At 48.9% G+C, this 18,305-nt stretch overlaps 2 protein-coding genes across 4 annotated transcripts; one reads left to right on the top strand and one right to left on the bottom strand.

Moving 5' to 3' along the window:
* Positions 1-243: 243 nt before the first annotated feature.
* On the top strand, positions 244-6,174 carry GCDH (glutaryl-CoA dehydrogenase). Of its 2 annotated transcripts, none has more exons than XM_016162165.2 (11): positions 244-492; positions 581-616; positions 897-1,040; positions 1,167-1,229; positions 1,493-1,663; positions 2,353-2,482; positions 2,561-2,777; positions 3,268-3,371; positions 3,628-3,753; positions 4,079-4,239; positions 4,614-5,040. In XM_016162165.2, the coding sequence occupies exons 1-11, from the start codon at positions 351-353 to the stop codon at positions 4,736-4,738; spliced, it is 1,419 nt and encodes a 472-aa protein (XP_016017651.2). In that variant the 5' UTR covers positions 244-350; the 3' UTR covers positions 4,739-5,040. The 2 variants fall into 2 exon arrangements, with proteins under 2 accessions (XP_016017651.2, XP_016017650.2); XM_016162164.2 differs by lacking the exon at positions 4,614-5,040 and adding an exon at positions 5,629-6,174 and having other exon boundaries at positions 247-492.
* SYCE2 (synaptonemal complex central element protein 2) lies at positions 5,356-18,239 on the bottom strand. Of its 2 annotated transcripts, none has more exons than XM_016162166.2 (5): positions 17,711-18,239; positions 17,406-17,502; positions 7,667-7,841; positions 6,572-6,760; positions 5,356-5,543 (listed from the first exon to the last, which is right to left on the bottom strand). In XM_016162166.2, the coding sequence occupies exons 1-5, from the start codon at positions 17,874-17,876 to the stop codon at positions 5,499-5,501; spliced, it is 672 nt and encodes a 223-aa protein (XP_016017652.1). In that variant the 5' UTR covers positions 17,877-18,239; the 3' UTR covers positions 5,356-5,498. The 2 variants fall into 2 exon arrangements, with proteins under 2 accessions (XP_016017652.1, XP_036089736.1); XM_036233843.1 differs by having other exon boundaries at positions 5,357-5,543; positions 17,406-17,521; positions 18,149-18,163.
* Positions 18,240-18,305: the final 66 nt, after the last annotated feature.

The raw sequence follows: 18,305 nt of genomic DNA, 5'->3' as shown, positions 1-18,305 counted from the left end.
GAGCAGGAATACAGCTGACCAATCGGGTTGGTGCACTCGCCTTCCTCTCTTTCCTTGGTTCTGCTCCTTAAAAAAGCTAAAGTGCCTCGGCCTTGACAAGCCTGTTTTCATGGGCAAGCCTGCCATTGCCCTTTTAAAATGCAGAGTCTTGAAGGAGCAGGTCACAGGACGAACCAATGAGAAGCCCCATTCGGCCTCTGCCCCTCCCCCTCCCCTCCCTCCCGAGATCAAAAGCCTTTTTCAGTCGCACTGTGACCAGTAGTGGGAGCAAAGAGGCACCAAGTGGGGACTGGCTGGAGGGGAGAGAGGAGCAAGGGGCCAGAACTGCGGGTGGGAGCCGCTCCGCTTTGATGCCCCGGCTCCTCCAGGTCAGCAGTGGCTGCTACGCTCGTCTGCCTGCTGCCCACATGGCCTTGAGAGGCGTCTTCGCCCGTTTGCTGAGCCGCGGACACCGCCAGAGCTTCCTGCGCGCGTGGGGCTCGGCACAGACTGGTTAGTGCCGCCTCAGGGGTGGGTCGGGAGGGTGGAACTGAAGACTCGGGGACTTTCTCGGGTTGATTTTCTCGTCTTGTGTTTGCAGAGAAGGGCAGGAAAACAGAGAGCCGACCTGCCAAGTGTAAGGACGCCTTGTCGCGCCGTGCGTCTGCGGCCCTTGTCCAGCCGTCTGCTCCGAGTGGGCTCTGTCCCGAAGTCCGAGGGCTGCCAGGGTGGGGAGGCAGGACTGTGGCTAGGTCGAAGGCTCTGAGATAAGTGAGTTTCTCGGAGAAAGGGCATCTTGCCAGTCCTGCTTGCAACTCACATCCGCCAGGAGCCAGATTGAGGTGGAAGTTTCTGGGAGAGGAGGGCTCGGTGGGTGGCTGAGCTGGGTTGAGTTGAGCCCCTGTTCCCTCTCCTAGCCTTGCGTCCAGAGTTTGACTGGAGGGACCCCCTTGTGCTGGAGGAGCAGCTGACAGTGGATGAAATCCTCATCAGGAACACTTTCCGCACCTACTGCCAGGAGCGCCTCATGACCCGCATCCTGCTGGCCAATCGTAATGAAGGTGCCCAAGAGGGCTGGTGGGCACCCTCCACCTTACACATCACCTCTGCCTCCTCTGTCCCTGAGGTGAGGGCTCGCTCCAGTGGGCTAGGGCAGGGCCTGAACTTGAGCATCTGTTCCTTTGCAGTTTTTCACCGGGAGATCGTCTCAGAGATGGGGGAGCTTGGTGTTCTGGGACCCACAATCAAAGGTAAGGACACTTCACACTCTGCAGCCCAAGCTGTGTGCTGGAAAGCCCCTTCCTTTCCCTGACGCTGGGTTTCCCAGTCTGTAAAACAAGGCTGTTATCCCTCTGTTGATTGTGGGGATGAAGCGAATAAACTTTCAAACAGGAGCCAACTTGATGCCCCCTCCTTGGGTGTCCCTGTGAGGTCTCTTGGACCTCGGGAGTCACTGGTCCCAGCTGGGCAGGCTTTGTCCTCCCTTGCCCTTACTCTTCTTCTCCCCCACCAGGGTATGGCTGTGCTGGAACCTCATCTGTGGCTTCTGGGCTTCTGGCCTGGGAGCTAGAACGGGTGGACAGTGGCTACAGGTCAACGATGAGTGTCCAGTCCTCCCTCGTCATGCACCCCATCTATGCATATGGCAGTGAGGAGCAACGGCAGAAGTACCTTCCTCAGCTGGGTGAGCAGCTGCCTACTGCCCATGGAGCCTGGCAGAAGACAATCCCAGTGGTCTGGAACTCAGGGGTGGAGCTGTCCCCTGAGCCTGCCTTCTGTTCCCACCTCATGGATAGCACCAGTGACCACCTGGATCCCCTGCCAGAGCCTGAACGTCACCCACACATCTGATCCTGACCTTTGCCTCCTAGGTCTCTCTTGACTCTCTGGCCTTTTCTTACCACCATTTTCTCTATCTCCTTCTTGATTTGGTTTCTGTCTCCCCCATCCCAGACCAAAGTTTAAAGTCTTAACTTCCTGACTGGGTCCATGAGGTGCCCTACGAGTGGGCCTCTGGTCACCTCTCTTGACTGCCCTGCCCCAGTCAGACTCAGCTACTTAGAATTCTCTAAATGTATCACTGGGCCTTTGCACATCCTTTTCCCACTGCCAGGACTTCTCTTCTCCATGCCTCCTCCTGCTTAACTCCTTTTCACTGCTCTTCAAGACAGTTTAGTTGACTTCTTCCTGACTCCTGTGGGGCCCCTCACCATCATGACTATAGCCTGGGTACAGGAACCTGTCCACCACCTGGAAGTGCCATGAGGGCAGGGCCAGATCTGCCTTAGCCTGGCTTGGTGGAGAGGCTGACACTTTCAGTTGAGGGCATGAATGGGGGACAGGCAGCTTTGTAACACTGTCTTGTGCCTACAGCCAAGGGGGAGCTCCTGGGCTGCTTCGGGCTCACGGAGCCCAATCATGGTAGTGACCCTGGCAGCATGGAAACAAGAGCCCTCTACAACCCATCCAGCAGGACCTACACCCTCAATGGGGCCAAGACCTGGTGAGGTCTGGGTGCAGCAGGTAGGTGGGCAGGGCAGAGGGATGGCGGTCAGACCTTCACTGCCTGTCCTGCCCCCAGGATCACCAACTCGCCTGTGGCCGACCTGTTTATAGTGTGGGCTCGGTGTGAAGATAACTGCATTCGGGGCTTTCTGCTGGAGAAGGGGATGCGGGGCCTTTCAGCTCCCAAGATTGAGGGCAAATTCTCCCTGCGGGCCTCGGCCACGGGCATGATCGTCATGGATGGTGTGGAGGTGCCAGAGGAGAACTTGCTGCCCAACACTTCGGGGCTGGCGGTGAGCAGAAGCCACCTTGCAAACTGGTATCAAGTCACATGCTGGTTCACCTTCTTTGGTAGGCCCCATGCTGGGGACCCGACTGGGGACCAGACAGACATGGTTCCTGTGTAGTGCCCCTTTTTGGTGACTATCTTGCTCATACTGGCTCTGCCCAGGACACATATGGGCCTGAACCAACTTAATCCTTTGGCACATGCACACCTTCCTATCTCCTAATACCACCTTCTAGATCTGAGTAGCCAATGCAGATCTTGGGCTGGTAGAGCTGTGTGCAAACCAAGACTGAGCAGGCACTAAGCAAGGCCTGCTGTGCATAAGCTTTGGTATTTAAAGGGCCCCCTGAATTCCCTATTCCCCCCACTGTTTATACTGACTCTGTGTCTGGGTGTCTGAGTGGGCATTCGTTCCCCTACTTTAGAACTGGTTCTGCACAGGCCCTCTCAGCTCCTCCTGGGTGGGGCTGAGACCCCTCTTAATCCCCCTACAGGGTCCCTTCGGCTGCCTAAACAACGCTCGGTATGGCATCGCCTGGGGTGTGCTTGGAGCTGCTGATTTCTGTTTGCATACAGCCCGGCAATATACCCTAGACAGGTGAGTAGGAGCTGCCGTGAGAGGTCCTGGAGGCAGGCTCAGGTTCCATCCTGTACCCCACCAGTGACTCCTCAGCTTCAACCAACCAGAACTAAGCTCCCTGCTCTGCAGAATGGCCAGGGAGGTCCTTCTGAGCAGTGACAGGCTGAGTTAACAACAGGGCCAGGGAGAGCTCGGCAGGGGCTGAGACAGCCTAAGAAGGCTTCCTGAGCCAGTGGTTCCCCCTCTTGAACTTACCCTGACCTTGCCCGCCTAGAATCCAGTTTGGTGTCCCACTGGCCAGGAACCAGCTGATTCAGAAGAAGCTGGCAGACATGCTCACCGAGATCACGCTGGGCCTTCATGCCTGCCTGCAGCTTGGCCGCTTGAAGGATCAAGACAAGTAGGGGCCACTTGTGGGGGGAGAGGAAGGGGACAGCTGTGACGAAGGATCCCATACTTCTTCTAGGCATGGTGGCTGGCTCTGGGGAGAAAAGTCCTTTCTGCTGGTGGCTCCTGGGAACCTATCCCTTCTCTCCCTCTTGGCCTTGATGGGCCAGGGCCCACCCTACTTGTCCCTTATTAGGAGCTTGATGTCTGCTGCTGTGACTGTAACTCAGAGAATCCTCCCTCTGTCTGGTTTGCTTAGAGCGTAAGGGAACCTGGATAGCTGAAGCAGGGTCAGTTCTTTGCAATCAATGCTAGTTATAGATCTGTGCCATTCCCAGGGCAACCCCGGAAATGATCTCCTTGCTGAAGAGAAATAACTGCGGGAAGGCCTTGGACATCGCCCGACAGGCCCGAGACATGCTTGGGGGAAATGGGATTTCTGACGAGTATCATGTGATCCGGCACACCATGAACCTAGAGGCTGTGAACACCTATGAAGGTGGGGGCTAGATCCTTTGGGGAATGGGGGATGGTCACAGTTGGCCTTACTGTCTGGGGAAGAGGGCCAGGGAGGAAGGGCAGGGACAGCAGATGCAAGTCCTACTCCCAACTGCCACCACTGGCAGCATGACCTGGAGCAGTTTCCACTATATCCTCATCTGGAGTGGCTCACACTAGGACTGAGGTGAAGGGCTCTCTGGCTTTTCCTTCATAATGCTTGAAGGATGGTGTTCCCAAGCCTGCTGATGGCCTCCTTGGGCAGCTCTGGAGTAAAGCACAGCGCTCAGTGAGTTGGTGATGCAGGGAGTGATAGTATACACAGGCATCACCACTCCATGCTGAGAAAAAAGGAAAATAGTAAACCATTTGCAGACTGTGGTGTTTGTACCTGGCAACTGGTTGTGACTCACATTGGCCCCAGAACCCCTTGCCTCATGGGAATACAGACATGGAAAAAAGTAATTAAAAGGGGAAAAAAAAAGTACAATCTAGTGTGAATCAGGCAGAAAGAGAGGGATGTAAGAGGGGCAGTCTCTTAGAAAGTGGGACTGAGTTAGGCCTCGAGGGAGGTGTAAGAGCTCCCTGGGCAGAGGAGGAAATAGCTTTTGTAAGCTATTCTGGATGGGATATTCCAGAAATGGCAAAAGGGAAGGGTGAGGGGGGATCCTATAGGTGTAGCAATGACTCTGCGGCTAAGCAGAGGGCATCTTCAGATTGTCTTAAAGAGAGGGATGGGGTCAGGTATGCACGGAGAAAGTAAACAGAATTATTTAGCTCCATAAAAGAGAGGCAGTAATCTCTGCCTTTTGTCCTGTGGGATGTGGGTGGCAGCTTCAGGGTGGGTAAGATCAACTGGGACAAGTGATGATTTTATGTTTGCTTTCCTTTCCCTCCCGTGAGTGATAAAGGGCCTGATGTGTTCCCAGAGCCCATCAGAGCTCTCCACCTCCGTGGGAAGGAAGCATGGCTGGGTTGAAAATCAAACATTTAATGAACTGTGCAGGGCTGGGGTGGGTGAATTTTCCATATGTTGGGGGTACCAAAGCTGGGCCCATGGTAGCAGCTGGACTTGTTGCCTTTAGGGTCTGGAATGAAGAGCTGTTTATTTATTTATTTATTTATTTATTTTTATTTTTTAAATTTTTTTGCCAAGATACATTATAGAACTGTGAAAAATGATTTTCTCAATGTGGCCAGAACAGTAGCCTCTGAGCCTTCTCTGGGTGGCTGTCACTAAGAGGTGACTCCTAGAAGCTGTCAGCATTCGCCATCTTTGTGGGTCTGTTCTTCCAAAGTAGTAGCCTGGGAAGGGGACATGAAGACTGAATTTAAAGGGAAGTTGTGAGCTGTTAAGACTCCAAACTGACTTTGTATTTATTTTGTCCAGGGACTCATGACATTCATGCTCTGATCCTCGGAAAGGCAATCACAGGGATCCAGGCATTCACCACTGGCAAGTGATCACACTTCACCCAGGTCCCCGATGGTCCTGAGCCCCTTCCGAGGGAGTCGCTGTGCTCTGAGCTTACTTAGAGATGTGGCAGATGGAGCCAGTTTTTATGGGGGGAGGTGAGAGACACGGATTTTTCAATATCAAAATTTCCCTTTTGAAATCACTCAAATGTGCTCCTTAAAAATAAGATGGGACTCTCTGCACCAAGTTTCTCAATTCACTTTTCGCCATGAAGGGGATGGGCTCCACTTACCTTGGAAAAGAAGTTCTCTTGATGGGGAGTATGGCAGGGGGGGAGAGTGACAGGGAAGCAACTTCTGTGAGACCCACTGACCTGGTGTCTGACCACGCAAACCCCTGCACGCCAAGAGTTCCCTGTGCGCTGACACTCCCATCTAGGGGGGTAAGTGTCTTATTCTGGATGTTGAGGCAGAATGAGGGGAAGAGAGAATAATAAAGAATCTGCATGTCTGACCCACAGTATCAGGTTACATTTACTTGTCACAGGAAAAAATGAACATGTGCGAGGAGCATGAGGTGCTCAGATGTGGCTGGGAGTCCCCCACCCCGGCCCCAGTAATCTGGCCCCTGTCTGTCTTTGGCTGTGCTGTAATCAGTAAACTTGCTCAGGGCTGTGGGTGGAGAGGACTTTATCCTTTCTGTCACCACAGAGCTGGACATACAGCAATGGGAAATAACAAAGGGCTGGCATCTTGGTTCTCACATACCACCACGTTGCAGGGGAACACCCAGGACTTTTTTGTTAGTGGCCCATGCAGGGCGCTAATGTCCTTAGTTTCTATTGACATTTACTTTTACCTTAGCCCGCCCGTACAACTCTCCTCAGGCAGTGCCCCCTGTGTGGGTTTAGTTATACCTCTGGCTGGACACACAGGTCTTTGTACACGGTTTCCACTGTGTGGCACACTTGTTTGAGCTCTGTTTCCAAATGGCTGATCTTCGCCATTTTCTGGGTGAACTCCTGGAGCTTTTCCTGAATGATCTTGTTGTGGTGATTATAAAGCTGATACATCCTCTCCTCCAGCTTCTCTGTCAGGTCCGAAACCTTTTAAACAATAAGATATGTTCTTGGAATATCAAACCAGAGGCATTGCAAGATGTGTTCTAAGTGGCTCTCTAAAATTTCTGTAGTTTATTACATAAAAATGGTAAAAACAACTCCAGTGAGTGGGGTGAAATTGCCTATATTAAAAATTTTTTTTTTAAGATTGCAAAGTTACATAGTATAGGCTCCGCCAGGTTAGGAAGTAGGTACATAACAGAGACTAGAACACATGTAAGAGTGGCCTCTGGGGAGTGAGATCATAGGAATGTTTTTATATTTTTTCTGTTTTGTTATAGCTTTCTCTGCTTATCAATTTTCTATGCTGTACCAATGTGTTTACTGGTAGGGACGGGAGGGGGACAAAAAAAGGGGATAAAAAGTCAACCTGTCATTAAGAGATGTCCCACTCATGGGATCCCTTGTGCATTCTGAAGAAGCATCAGGAACGGTTATTAACATCAGACTTGAACATAACACCAGGCTTTTTCAGACATAAGCCCTGGCCATGTCGAGTGACCCCTACTCTCCCATCACAAACCATTTGACTTCTGGAGGATAAATGGCTGTGCTAATGCAGGCTATGCTTCAACCCCTACTTCTATAGCCATTAGCCCTGGAGTGAAACTAGTGGATGCAGATGGACCTTGGTCCATCATCCTGGCTCGCACTCAAATTATTTCTAAGTCTTAGTTGTCCCATCTATAAAATGGGTCCAATCACTTCCTTATAGGATTGTTAGAAGGGTGAAATGAGGTACTATATGCAAATTATCTGGCACCATGCTCTGTGCATAACAGGCTCAGTCCCTCCCTTTTTCACTTTTTACAAAAGAACTTGCTCTGCCCCGCCCCACCCCCTATGGCTTCACAGTGTGTGTGTGTGTGTGGGGGGGGGGGGATCTGTCACCTTGATCTTGAGGCTGTCCCTGAAGTTGGTCATGAGTGCATGGTCCTTCTGCCTGCTCTCGTTGATGTTGTCGATCAGTTCCTGGGCCCTCTTCTTGAGGATCTCGATGCTGGAGTCCAGAGAGGAGAAGTAGGGTCCTGACTTCCCTTCCAGCATCATTGGCTGGCGGTTGGCACTGGAGGTGGCAATAGAGGGGCTAGAAACCTGACTTCTGAAAGTACAGGATACTGAGGTCAGCAGCAAACCTGATCTCAGGTCAATAGCTGATCTGTATCAGCTTGACAGTAGGAGGAGAACCAGTGTTGTGTGTCTCCTATGGGCGATGGTTGGTTATTTCATTCACACACCTACCCCGAGAGGCAGACAGTATCCACATTTTATGACTGAGGAAACAGACCTAGAGGCACACACAAAATCCACCTCAGTTTCCAGAACAAGATCCACCTGACAGGATCTTCCTGTCACCAACCTGCTGCACCCCTTTACATCCCTTTCTAAACCTCCTGGGTGATGCTTGAAGCCTACAGCCCACTTGGGACTCATGTACCTGCAGGTCTCTGCTCATAACAGATAAGGCAGCCCATCAAGAGTTATTTATTTAAAGATTTTTTTAATGCACAAAAAAAGTTACATTTGTCCTACACTGTACACGTGATATAATTCAATTAAATATCATGTTAGCCAGTGAAATGGCATAAAAGTTGACATCTGTCTAATAAAGTTAAATTGGATCAATAAATTAGGTATGGGGGAGACAACTATAGATTGGGATAAAGATCATAAAAATCTAGGATTCTGTATACAGATCACTTTGACAGGGCCTGTAAGTTTTAGCTTCTTTAAAAACAAAACTGGAAATTGTGGGTAATGCATAATGAATGAGGTGTATGAAAAGTTGCAATCTGATCAGCAGACCCATTGTTTTAAATTAAGATAAAATGTTTAAGGTAAGCTTTATTTTTTTTTTTTGCTGTTTCTCTGCTTTATCTGATCTGTCAGCACTTTCCATCTGCTAGAAAACATGTCACCACATCCTGATGACCAGGCTTTGGGGTCTGTCTGCTCATGTTTACCTGACAGCCAAGGACACAGACTCAGCTTGGTCACTTTCTCAGAGTCACTGGCCAGTCTGTGACAGAACTAGGAATGGCACACAGCTGGCCTGACTCATTCTCCTTGTTCTGCTTCCTCCTGGGTCCTCAGTGCCACTGCAGCAGTTCCTGATACCAGTTCACACACACCATAAATTTGGCCATCACTACAAGCCAGGCATTGTTTACTTAGAAAAACACATCTTGCTTTTTTGATGCTTTCTTCACAAACCCTTTTTCTTGGATTTTTCACGACTGCCTGAACTCTTCCTTTTGGCTGAGGATACAAGAATGGTGAAACCCCAACACACGAGAGGCTGGGTGGCCAGAGCTCTCATCTGCACAAAAGTTCTCAGGCCTGAGGATTCGGCTCTATACTGGTCCTCATGTACTCCTTGCCAGATTGCTTCTTCCCTCTGCACCTTTGTGCCTGCTCTCTGACTCGACCAGTGAGACCTAGCCAGACCACCATCTCCTTTGAGAAGCCATCCAGGATCCTCTTGCCCATCTCTCACATGAGCTTGTCACTGCTCACATCCCTATCTCCCCTGAGGGCTAGGTCCTGTTTATTTCCACATTCCCAGCATCCAGCACATAGTAAGTCTCCCACTGTTTGTTGGATGAATGAAAGACACCTTCATTAGATCTATTCCTCCTCTGGCTTCCCACAAAGCATGCACGTTTACCTGCCTCCAAAGCACGAAAGTATCTCCCATTAAGGCAAATATTTCTACAGCAAAAATTTATGTCAGCTAGAAAACAATGGACCAACTAAAGTCTCCATTAGCATTCTTGTAAAAAGATGTTTGTTTTGTAGCTGGACAAAGGTTTACTAAGGAATTTATGACCTCCATGCCTCCAATTACTTTCTTTCCTAAGGGGAGGTGAAGCAGGACACAAATTCAGACATGGGACACCCTGACATTTTAACATTCAGATTTTAGTAATATCTGGATATGTGAGGAGAACACAGTGCTTTTAGAAGGACAGCCATGCTTTTCACGATGGTGACGGAGCTTGAGGTATGGGTTCAGGAACAGCTGGCTTTTGACTTCACTGAGACCTCAAGCACTAGTTGCTCTCCTGTTCTCAGCCTGGGGTTCTATCACTTTAGTTTCTGGCTAGTGGCCTTAGCTCCTCTTCCCTTCAATTCTGTGTCACATCCTCTCACCTGCCCTGGCTCTCCACAACCAAACGCTGTCTCTTTTCTCACTCAGGAATCTGAGTGACAGTGGAGGAAATCAAGACCCTATGAACAGGGTCACTACATAGTACTGTTCTCCAGCCTCAGGGTGGTCCTTAGGGCCACTGGGCATCCTGTCTGTGCTCTGGTCACCTCCCTCTCATTCTTCCCATCAGCCATCCTAAACCTGTATAATTTTCCTGCGCCTGACCCCATACTTGTCTCCCCTGCCCCTGAGCAGATACAGAAACAGTGCAGGCCAACAACCCCCTCCATTGCCCTTCATAAATGTATCCACACTGCCATTCCTCTTTCCAAATTCCCAGCTTGGAGGGCAGGCGAGGTGTTCTGGGTTCCCAACCCATCCCCTGTATCTTGTCGTCTTGTATATTTGACCTCTCCCTTTGGCTGGTCTTCCTCCCCCACTCAAACACCCCAGCATGCCATATGGAGTCTCTTGCATTTTAAAAACACAACACACACACACACACACATATGCAATCTCTCGCTCTTTCCCCTCAAATACCAGGTCTCCCTCAGCCAGCCACCTCCCTCTTTACTTCCCATCACCACTAAGGTTCTAGAAAGAGATGTGAACACTTTCTGAGCACATTTTCTCACCTCCCACTTGCTTCTCAGTTCTCAAATGAAGTAGCAATTCCCAAGGTCCCCAGTGACACCTGGCAGTCATCTCCCTTGATTCTTGGCAGCAGCCGGTACTGCTGACCACCTTCCCTGCCATTCCGAACACATGCTGTCCCTAGGCTCTCTCCTTTCTTCACTCTCTTCCTTTTATACCCATATTCGTGCTGCTCGGCAGCCTGGTTGCCCATGCATCCTCCCTGCTGGTCTCTCTTGCCAACCCCCAACCCCCACTCCTCCAATGCTCAACCTGTCATTCCCCAAAGGCACCCTTGTAGCCAGGAATGTCCCAGCAGTCCCTTTTCCTACCTAAGTCCTGCCTCTTCTAGAAAGTCTTCTCTGGCTGGGTTACATGTACACAGCAACAACAGTGTCACAGCCCACACCTCAGCCTCCCCTCTAGCCTCCTGCGGGGCTGGGCAGGGTCTCATTCATCTTCATATCCCCATATCTACCCCTCATGATAGGAGTCATAAAGGTATATCGAATGAATGAATGAATGACTAGCAAGGACTTTCACTACCATCTACACTTCCATGTTTCCTCAATTTATTGTCCCCAGCCCACACCTCTCTCCTGAGCGCCCAACAACGTACCCTCCAGGCCCTTCCCATTTGGCTGTCCCAGAGGCATCTCAAACTCCACCACATTTGTACACCAACATTGTCCTCTCTCCCCTCAGTGAAAGCCACTTGGTTTCCAACCCAGAAACTTAGCAGTCAGCCTGGAACTCGGCCTGTCCTTGTCCTATATTCTGTTATGAAACCTGCTCGTTTCTACCTCCTTAATCTCTCTCAAATCCATCATCTCCTCTTCATCTAATCATTTGCAACTCTGTACCTATCATTCTCACCTGGGCCCCAGCAATCTCAGAATGCAATCTGATGTCCCACTTTTGCTCCACAGACTATAAGAGCCCCCACCAGCCATGAGATCAGGTCTAAATTCCCTAGCACAGCACCCAAGTTCTTCCAGGGCCCTGGGCCTCTGTCATCTCTTTTCAGCCTTACTCTCTTTCTACCCTCTACTCCCAGCAATTTGGAACCTTCCACGATTTCACCAAACCCATCAGCCTTTGCCTGAAATGACTTTCCCTTTCTGCCAACTTTACGAGGCAACATTCAGAGCTTCCACTCATGCATCCACATGGCACCTTCACATACTGATCACAATACTCCCACGGTTTATTCCTGTTGGTTCCCCCTTCTCCCCGCAGGGCACAGTGCAGGTTGAAAAGGAGGACAGAGGCCTGCATTCTACTCAACCAAAGGCATCACCAATATTTGCCAAATACCTAGATGAATGAACCACTGCCTGAGCAGAGCCGGGTATAAAATTTCTGCTCACAAGCCTCTTTGTACCCATAGTTGCCTTGTTGGCCAGGCAGTGTAAGGATCCTGAAATTAAAATCAGTGATAGAACTAGGTGCTTCTTTTTGTGTAACTGCTCACAACCCGCTTGAGTTGCTAATGGTTCAAAGTCGCTCCTTTCTCAGGCTCCAGGGATGAGGCTGCAATGGTTCTTCATGGCAGCTATGCAAATGGTGAAAAATCATTTGAATTCTGCTGATACAAATTTCATTGTGGGACAAAGGCCTGCATCAGATGTCTGCAGAGAGCCTCTTGATTTTTTCCAACCTCTCCTTTGGGGATTTACTCTTTCCATTTCATTTTTCTAAATACTCAGCAGCTGCATATTAATCAGGATGCTAATGAATCAGAGGCTTCCCTGGGCCTGCTTTCACCAATTAACTTCAATAAACAAAATGCACGGTGTCCTCTCCCCTGGCTCCCCGTTCCTGGGCCTGCTTCTGTTGCAGAACACTGGACAGAGGCCAGGAAATGGAATTCGGCCCAACACAGCAGGTCGGGCGGTGGGGGATCAGAGCAGGGACTGTGAACACATTGCCATGCTCATCTATTATGGTCTGTCCTTCTAAGGAGTCCCTAATTTGGCTGGCTGGGAGGATTAGGACATAGTTCCTAAGCAGGGCCCAGGCTGGCAGGGGGCCCGGGAACAGAAGAGGAAATGGGTCTAAGTGAAGAGACCATCTGTTCGCTCCAGGTAAAGCTGTGATTGGCAGGTGTGTGAGCCAGAGCCGCCCCGCTGGTGGGGCCCTCCCTCCGTGGCCTCTAACAGATATACAAGTAAACAATCCGCCAGCCACTTATGACCACCGCAGGCGGTAGTCCCAGGAGGGGAGGGAAGCTAATCAAATATTCAAGGAGGAACACAACAGAATAAATATCTGGCGCTTGGGCAAAACGAGGTTTTGCTGAAGTACAGCCAGGAAGGGGGAAGGTCTGAATCGAAGCTGCTGAGCCGTTCCTCACCCTCTGCTTTTCTCTCCCAAAACGTGTTCACATTTTAATCATGTTGCTGAGTGTCTGCTGCTGGATCTATTAACTGGCTCTTGAACTGGTTCTAACCCATCTGTTTTTAGGCCCAAAGCTCTTGTGAAAGTCCTTGAAGTCTCACAATGATTTGCAATTGTCTGTGTATCTTCACCACTTAGATCGGGTCTAACTAAACATGCTATTTGCAGAAAGATGTTATAAAACAAACGACTTCAGTCATTTCCTTTTTTCTGGTCTCCATGTGACAGCACACACCTGGAAACCACCCCACCCAGTAGGCTGCTTTACAACTGAGTAATCTGGGAAGTCGGGGAAAGCTGGCTTTAGGCCTGAAGTCCTCAGCACCCTGTCCTGAGCTTGGCCTTAGCTCTCTCCCCCAAGGTGATGAGGTCATTCACCCCACAGCTGCCACTGAAACAACTGATGCCTGCAGTGCCATCTCCAGCCCTAGGCCCCACCCAGAGTTCCAGGTCAGAAAGTCCAACTATATCCTGGACAGTTCACATACATGTCCCCGGCCACCTCAAATTCAACAAAGGTAAAACAGAACATGCTTTTGCCTCTGCCATTGAAACCGCCACCTGCTGGAAACCACCCCAACCCAGAAAGTGGGGAGCCAGTGGTGTGATGATAAGCATTTAGAAACTGGCTCTCTGGGTGAGTGGAGGAGAGAAGGCCCTGATTGCCAATTTCCATGATACAAAGACTACAGCCAATTTCGAACTACCAATATGAAGTTGCAAAATGCCATGTTGAGAAGAGATGTGTAGAACTGGCTCTTGCGAGCTGGTAGGAGCCGGCTCCAGCACTCCATAGCACACCAGGATCCGTTATCCCTACAGCCAATCACAACACCTGACATGCCAGCCTTCTTGCTGTTTTGTGAGCACACAAGCCGGGAGACATCCTGGGCTCATCCCCTTCCTCACTAAATGACCACCCCTTGCCAGGGCTTCTCTCCATCTGTCCTGCTAGATGCCATCCCCACAGGAGCCTCCCACCTGGTCGCCCTATATCCACTTGTGCTCCCTCCTACCCATTTTTCACAAAGCAGCCAGTGTCTTTTTATAATAGGAACCTGAGCATGTCTCTTTTCTAACCCGGCATTTCCCCTCCTAGGTATCTAAGAGAAATTGAACCATATGTCCACACTAAAACTTGTACATGGATGTTCATAGCAGCATTACTCACAAGAGTCAAAAAGTAGGAATGATCCAAATGTCCATCAGCCCATAAATAGATAAATAACATGTAGTAGGTCCACAATGTGAAATATTATTCAGCCATAGAGAAGAATGAAGTTCTGATACATGTTACAACAAAATGAACCCTGGGAACATTGTGCTTAGGGAAGAAGTGTCACAAAGGACCACATAACTATATGATTCCATTAATATGAAATGTCCAGCAGAGGCAAATACATAGAGACAGGAAGTAGAGTAGTGGTTAAAGAGGCTGGAGAGAATACACGGATTGGGGATTATGGTTAAGGGGTGCAAGGATTTTTTCAAGATGATAAAAATGTTATAGAGTTGACTGGTGATGGTTGCACAGCTCTGTGAATATACTAAAAACAATTGAATTGTATATTTTAAGTAAGTGAATTGTATGGTATCTGAATTCTATTTCAAAAAAGCTGTTACCCAAAAAGTCCTCAGGACAAAGTCCATAAGCTGACAAAAGATCCCGTGACCTGGCCCCTGCCAAGCCCTCCAGCCCTCCTCTTGCACTCACACCACACTGGCTGCCTTCACCCTGTGCAATGGCTTTCCATAAGCTCCTCTCTCAGCTCCTCCTTCTATCCTCATGCTCACTCAGCACCCAGTCAACCTCACCTTCTGATTCAGCATTGCTTCTTTAAGGGCGCTGTCCCTGGCTTCCCATTCAGGCTGGCTGCTCACAGGGAAACATTTTCCTAGATCTTCTCTGCGTCAATACTTGTTCAATATCTGTCTCCCCATCAGATGGAAGCACTGAGAGAGTATGTCAGGTGGAACCCAAGTATCCCTGCTGTCAATCACAATGCCTGACACTCTGGCCTCCTCACTTTTGGTGAGCACACCCGGCTTATTCTTTCCTCAGGGACTTTGCATGTTTGGGCCCCCAGACACCTCCTGGCTGGATCCTTGTCATGTGACTGCCTTAAAGAACTTCTCTAACTACTCTGAACTCCTTGTCACTCTAGTCGCTCCTTGCTCTCTCTACCTTGTTATCTTCACAGCACCTGCCACCAGTTGAAATCACATTACTTTTTAAAAAAATTATCTCTCTCTCTTTTAGAAATTCAACTTGGCAATAGACTCAGAATAGCCAACACGATATTGAAGAAGAACAAACTCAGAGGACCGACACCACCCAATTTCAAGACTTAACTATAAATCAACAGTGATCCAGTTAGTGTGGTATCGGGGAAAGAACAGACAATAGATCAATGGAACAGAATGGAAAGCCCAGAACTAGACTCACACATATATAGTCAACTGATCTTTGCAAAGAAGCAAAGAAAATTCAATAGATAAAGGAAATTCTTTTCAACAAATGGTGCTTGAACAACCAGACATCCACATGCAAAAAACTGAAGCTAGACACAGACCTTACACCTTTCACAAAAATTAACTCAAAATGGATCATAGATTTAAATGTAAAATATAAAACTGTAAAACTCCTAGATGATAACAGAGAAGAAAATCTAAGTGACACTGGGGTTGATGACAACTTCTTAGATATAACACCAAAAAAAAATTGATAAATTGGACTTCATTAAAATTAATAATTTCTGCTCTGCAAACGACACGGTTAAGAGAATTGATAACTGTTAAGACAAACCACAGACTGGGAGCACATCTTTGTAAAACACCTATCTGATAAAGGACTGGTATTTAAAGTATACAAAGAACTCTTAAAACTCAACGGTAATAAAACTACTTGATTAAAAACTCAGCAAAAGGTCTGAACAGCCATTCCACCAAAAAGGACATACAGATGGCAAATAAGCATAGGAAAAAATGTTCAACTTCATACCTCATCAGGAAACTGCAAATCAACACAATAAGGTACCACTACACACCTATTAGAATAGTGAAAATCCAAAACACTGAAAACAACAAATGCTGGTAAGGATGTGGAGCAACAGAAACAGGAATGTAAAATGGTACAGCCATTTTGCAAGACAGACTGGCAGTTTTTTACAAAACAAACATACTTTTACCATATGATCTAGCAATCATGCTTCTTGCTATTTACCCAAAAGAGTTGAAAACTTAGGTCCACACAAAAACCTGCACATGAGTGTTTATAGCAGCTTTATTTATAACTGCCAAAATTTGGAAGCAACCAAAATGTCTTTCAATAGGTGAATGGATAAATAAATGGTGGTACATTTATACAATGGAATGTTATTCAATGCTAAAAAATGAATTATCAAGAAATAAAAATACATGGAGGAACATTAAACATATACATGACTAAGTGACAGAAAGCTCCCAGAGAGCAGGAATTCTGTTCACTGTTGTATCCCGAATCTGGTCTAGCAAAAGCCAACCCTCAGTAAATATTTGGTGAATTAATAAGTGAATTAATAAATGTGTAAGACAAAACCTTTTTTGATACTGCTCTTTCTTTTGCTCCAATATCTAATCCATTAACAATTTCTGTCAGTTCTAGCTTCTTCAATATATCCAGAATCTGACCCACTTCTCATCACCTCTACAGATCTACCATGGGCCAAATCAGAGTCATCCTACATCTAGATTATTCTAATTGTCTTCTCACTGGTCCAACTTCCACTCTTGCACTAATAATCTATTCTCTACACAGCAGCCAGAGGGAACCTTTTAACACTTTAGTCAAGAAGACTATGAACTATAACGGCCTATGGCTGCTTCTGCAACAAGTCAACTCTGCAGAAGCAGCGGTAGACCATAGGGGCTGTGTTCCAATAAACCTTTATTAACAATAGTCACCACTCTGCTATAGTCATTTCATATCATTCCTCTATTCCAAACCTTTTCATGGGTAATTAACATCCAAATTCCTATTACCTGTCTGACTATATCTTTCTCTCTCTTATTCACGCTGCTCCAGCAGTCCTCCTCCAGTCTTTGCAGCCGCTGTTCCCGCCTGTAGCATAGTTCTCCCTATCTGCATTGTCATCTCCTCCATGAAGACCTTCTTGACCCTCCTTCTGACCTAATCTAGCTACTTGTCACTCTCTCCATATTTTTCCACATAGCGTTTAGCATCCTGACTACTATATATTCTTGAGTTTACAATCTGTCTCCTCTTATAGTGTCAGCTCACTACTGCTGTGTCCCCAGCACTTAGCACTGTGCCAGGCACATGGGAGACGCTCAACCAGTAAGTGGAACAAATTACCAAAAGTAGACACTAGTAGGGTCTTGAGGGAGAAATGGGTGAAGAAGGACCCAGGTGTCTGTTTGGACTTGCTGGGCAGGGGGCTTCCTCACCTAGCTGGCCCACGACCAGCTTCCTGTTCACGGCTCTCCTCGCCCTGCTGCTGCTCCTTGCTCTCCCCCAATGGCTGTGGCTCCTGGTCCTTGTATTCTACGTAAGACATGTCCACCTGTGAGCACAGCCAGTGCTTGAGAGACGGAAGGAGGGAGGGCGACAGCGGTCAGATCCCCTGCTCCCGCCCTTTAGGCCCCGGGCACATCCGGGGGCTGCTGCGACATGGTGGGGACCCACAGAAGGGATGGGCGGAGCTGGAGTGGGCACCACGAAGTCGGGGGCTTGGGGTGGGGGGAATCTGAACCTGGAGAGCAGGACAGAGGTGAGGAAACTTGGAAAGGCTGGGGTGAGGGCAGGTGCTCCAGAAGGGGTGCCAGGGCGTCTGGGCTCTTAACTAGTGTGTGCCTCAGCTGTAGTCCTTTGAGAAAGAAGAGGGAGGAGAATAAAAAGAAGAATCGAGTGCGGCGCATGGGTGTCTGAGTCCCTCTCTACACTGCTCCTGCCACGCGCCGTGAGTGGAAGTATGAACTTTTGGCACCACTGTCAGCACGTCAGTCACACCGTCTGTCCATCAGTCAGGGCCCAGTCGGTCAGTCAGAAAGTTCGGGCCCAGCCAGGCAAGGGATGGCCTCGAAGTCAAGAGACAAGTGGCTGGGTGAGTGTACGCTGTGGAAGTCTGAGATCGCGGCCGTTCCCTGACTGTCCGCCCGCCGCCCGCACGGAGGAAACAAGCGCGGCGTACTCCCTGCCGCTCCATCTTGCCTTTTCCCGCCTTCTCGTCTGAGCCTTCTGCCCTCTGCGCATGCGCGCCCCCCCACCTCCCGGCGTGCCCCGCCCCCGTGCACGTGCTGCGGCGCTCCTGGCTTTGCCACGCTCGGGGAACGTGCGCGCACTGAGGG

Source organism: Rousettus aegyptiacus, unplaced genomic scaffold (assembly GCF_014176215.1).
Source record: "Rousettus aegyptiacus isolate mRouAeg1 unplaced genomic scaffold, mRouAeg1.p scaffold_m13_p_16, whole genome shotgun sequence".
Classification (NCBI taxonomy): Eukaryota; Metazoa; Chordata; class Mammalia; order Chiroptera; family Pteropodidae; genus Rousettus; species Rousettus aegyptiacus.
Note: the sequence above shows the minus strand (reverse complement) of the source record. Positions and strands in the feature narration are given on the sequence as shown.

Coding starts and splice junctions, on each gene's coding strand:
- GCDH (XM_016162165.2), top strand. CDS start 351: ATGCCCCGGCTCCTCCAGGTCAGCAGTGGCTGCTACGCTCGTCTGCCT. Junction 493..580: donor GTGGGGCTCGGCACAGACTG/GTTAGTGCCGCC, acceptor TTGTGTTTGCAG/AGAAGGGCAGGAAAACAGAG. Junction 2,483..2,560: donor CTCAATGGGGCCAAGACCTG/GTGAGGTCTGGG, acceptor TCCTGCCCCCAG/GATCACCAACTCGCCTGTGG.
- SYCE2 (XM_016162166.2), bottom strand. CDS start 17,876: ATGCGCCGCACTCGATTCTTCTTTTTATTCTCCTCCCTCTTCTTTCTC. Junction 17,503..17,710: donor ACCTCTGTCCTGCTCTCCAG/GTTCAGATTCCC, acceptor TGTCTTACGTAG/AATACAAGGACCAGGAGCCA. Junction 7,842..17,405: donor GCTGGTCGTGGGCCAGCTAG/GTGAGGAAGCCC, acceptor TGCCACCTCCAG/TGCCAACCGCCAGCCAATGA.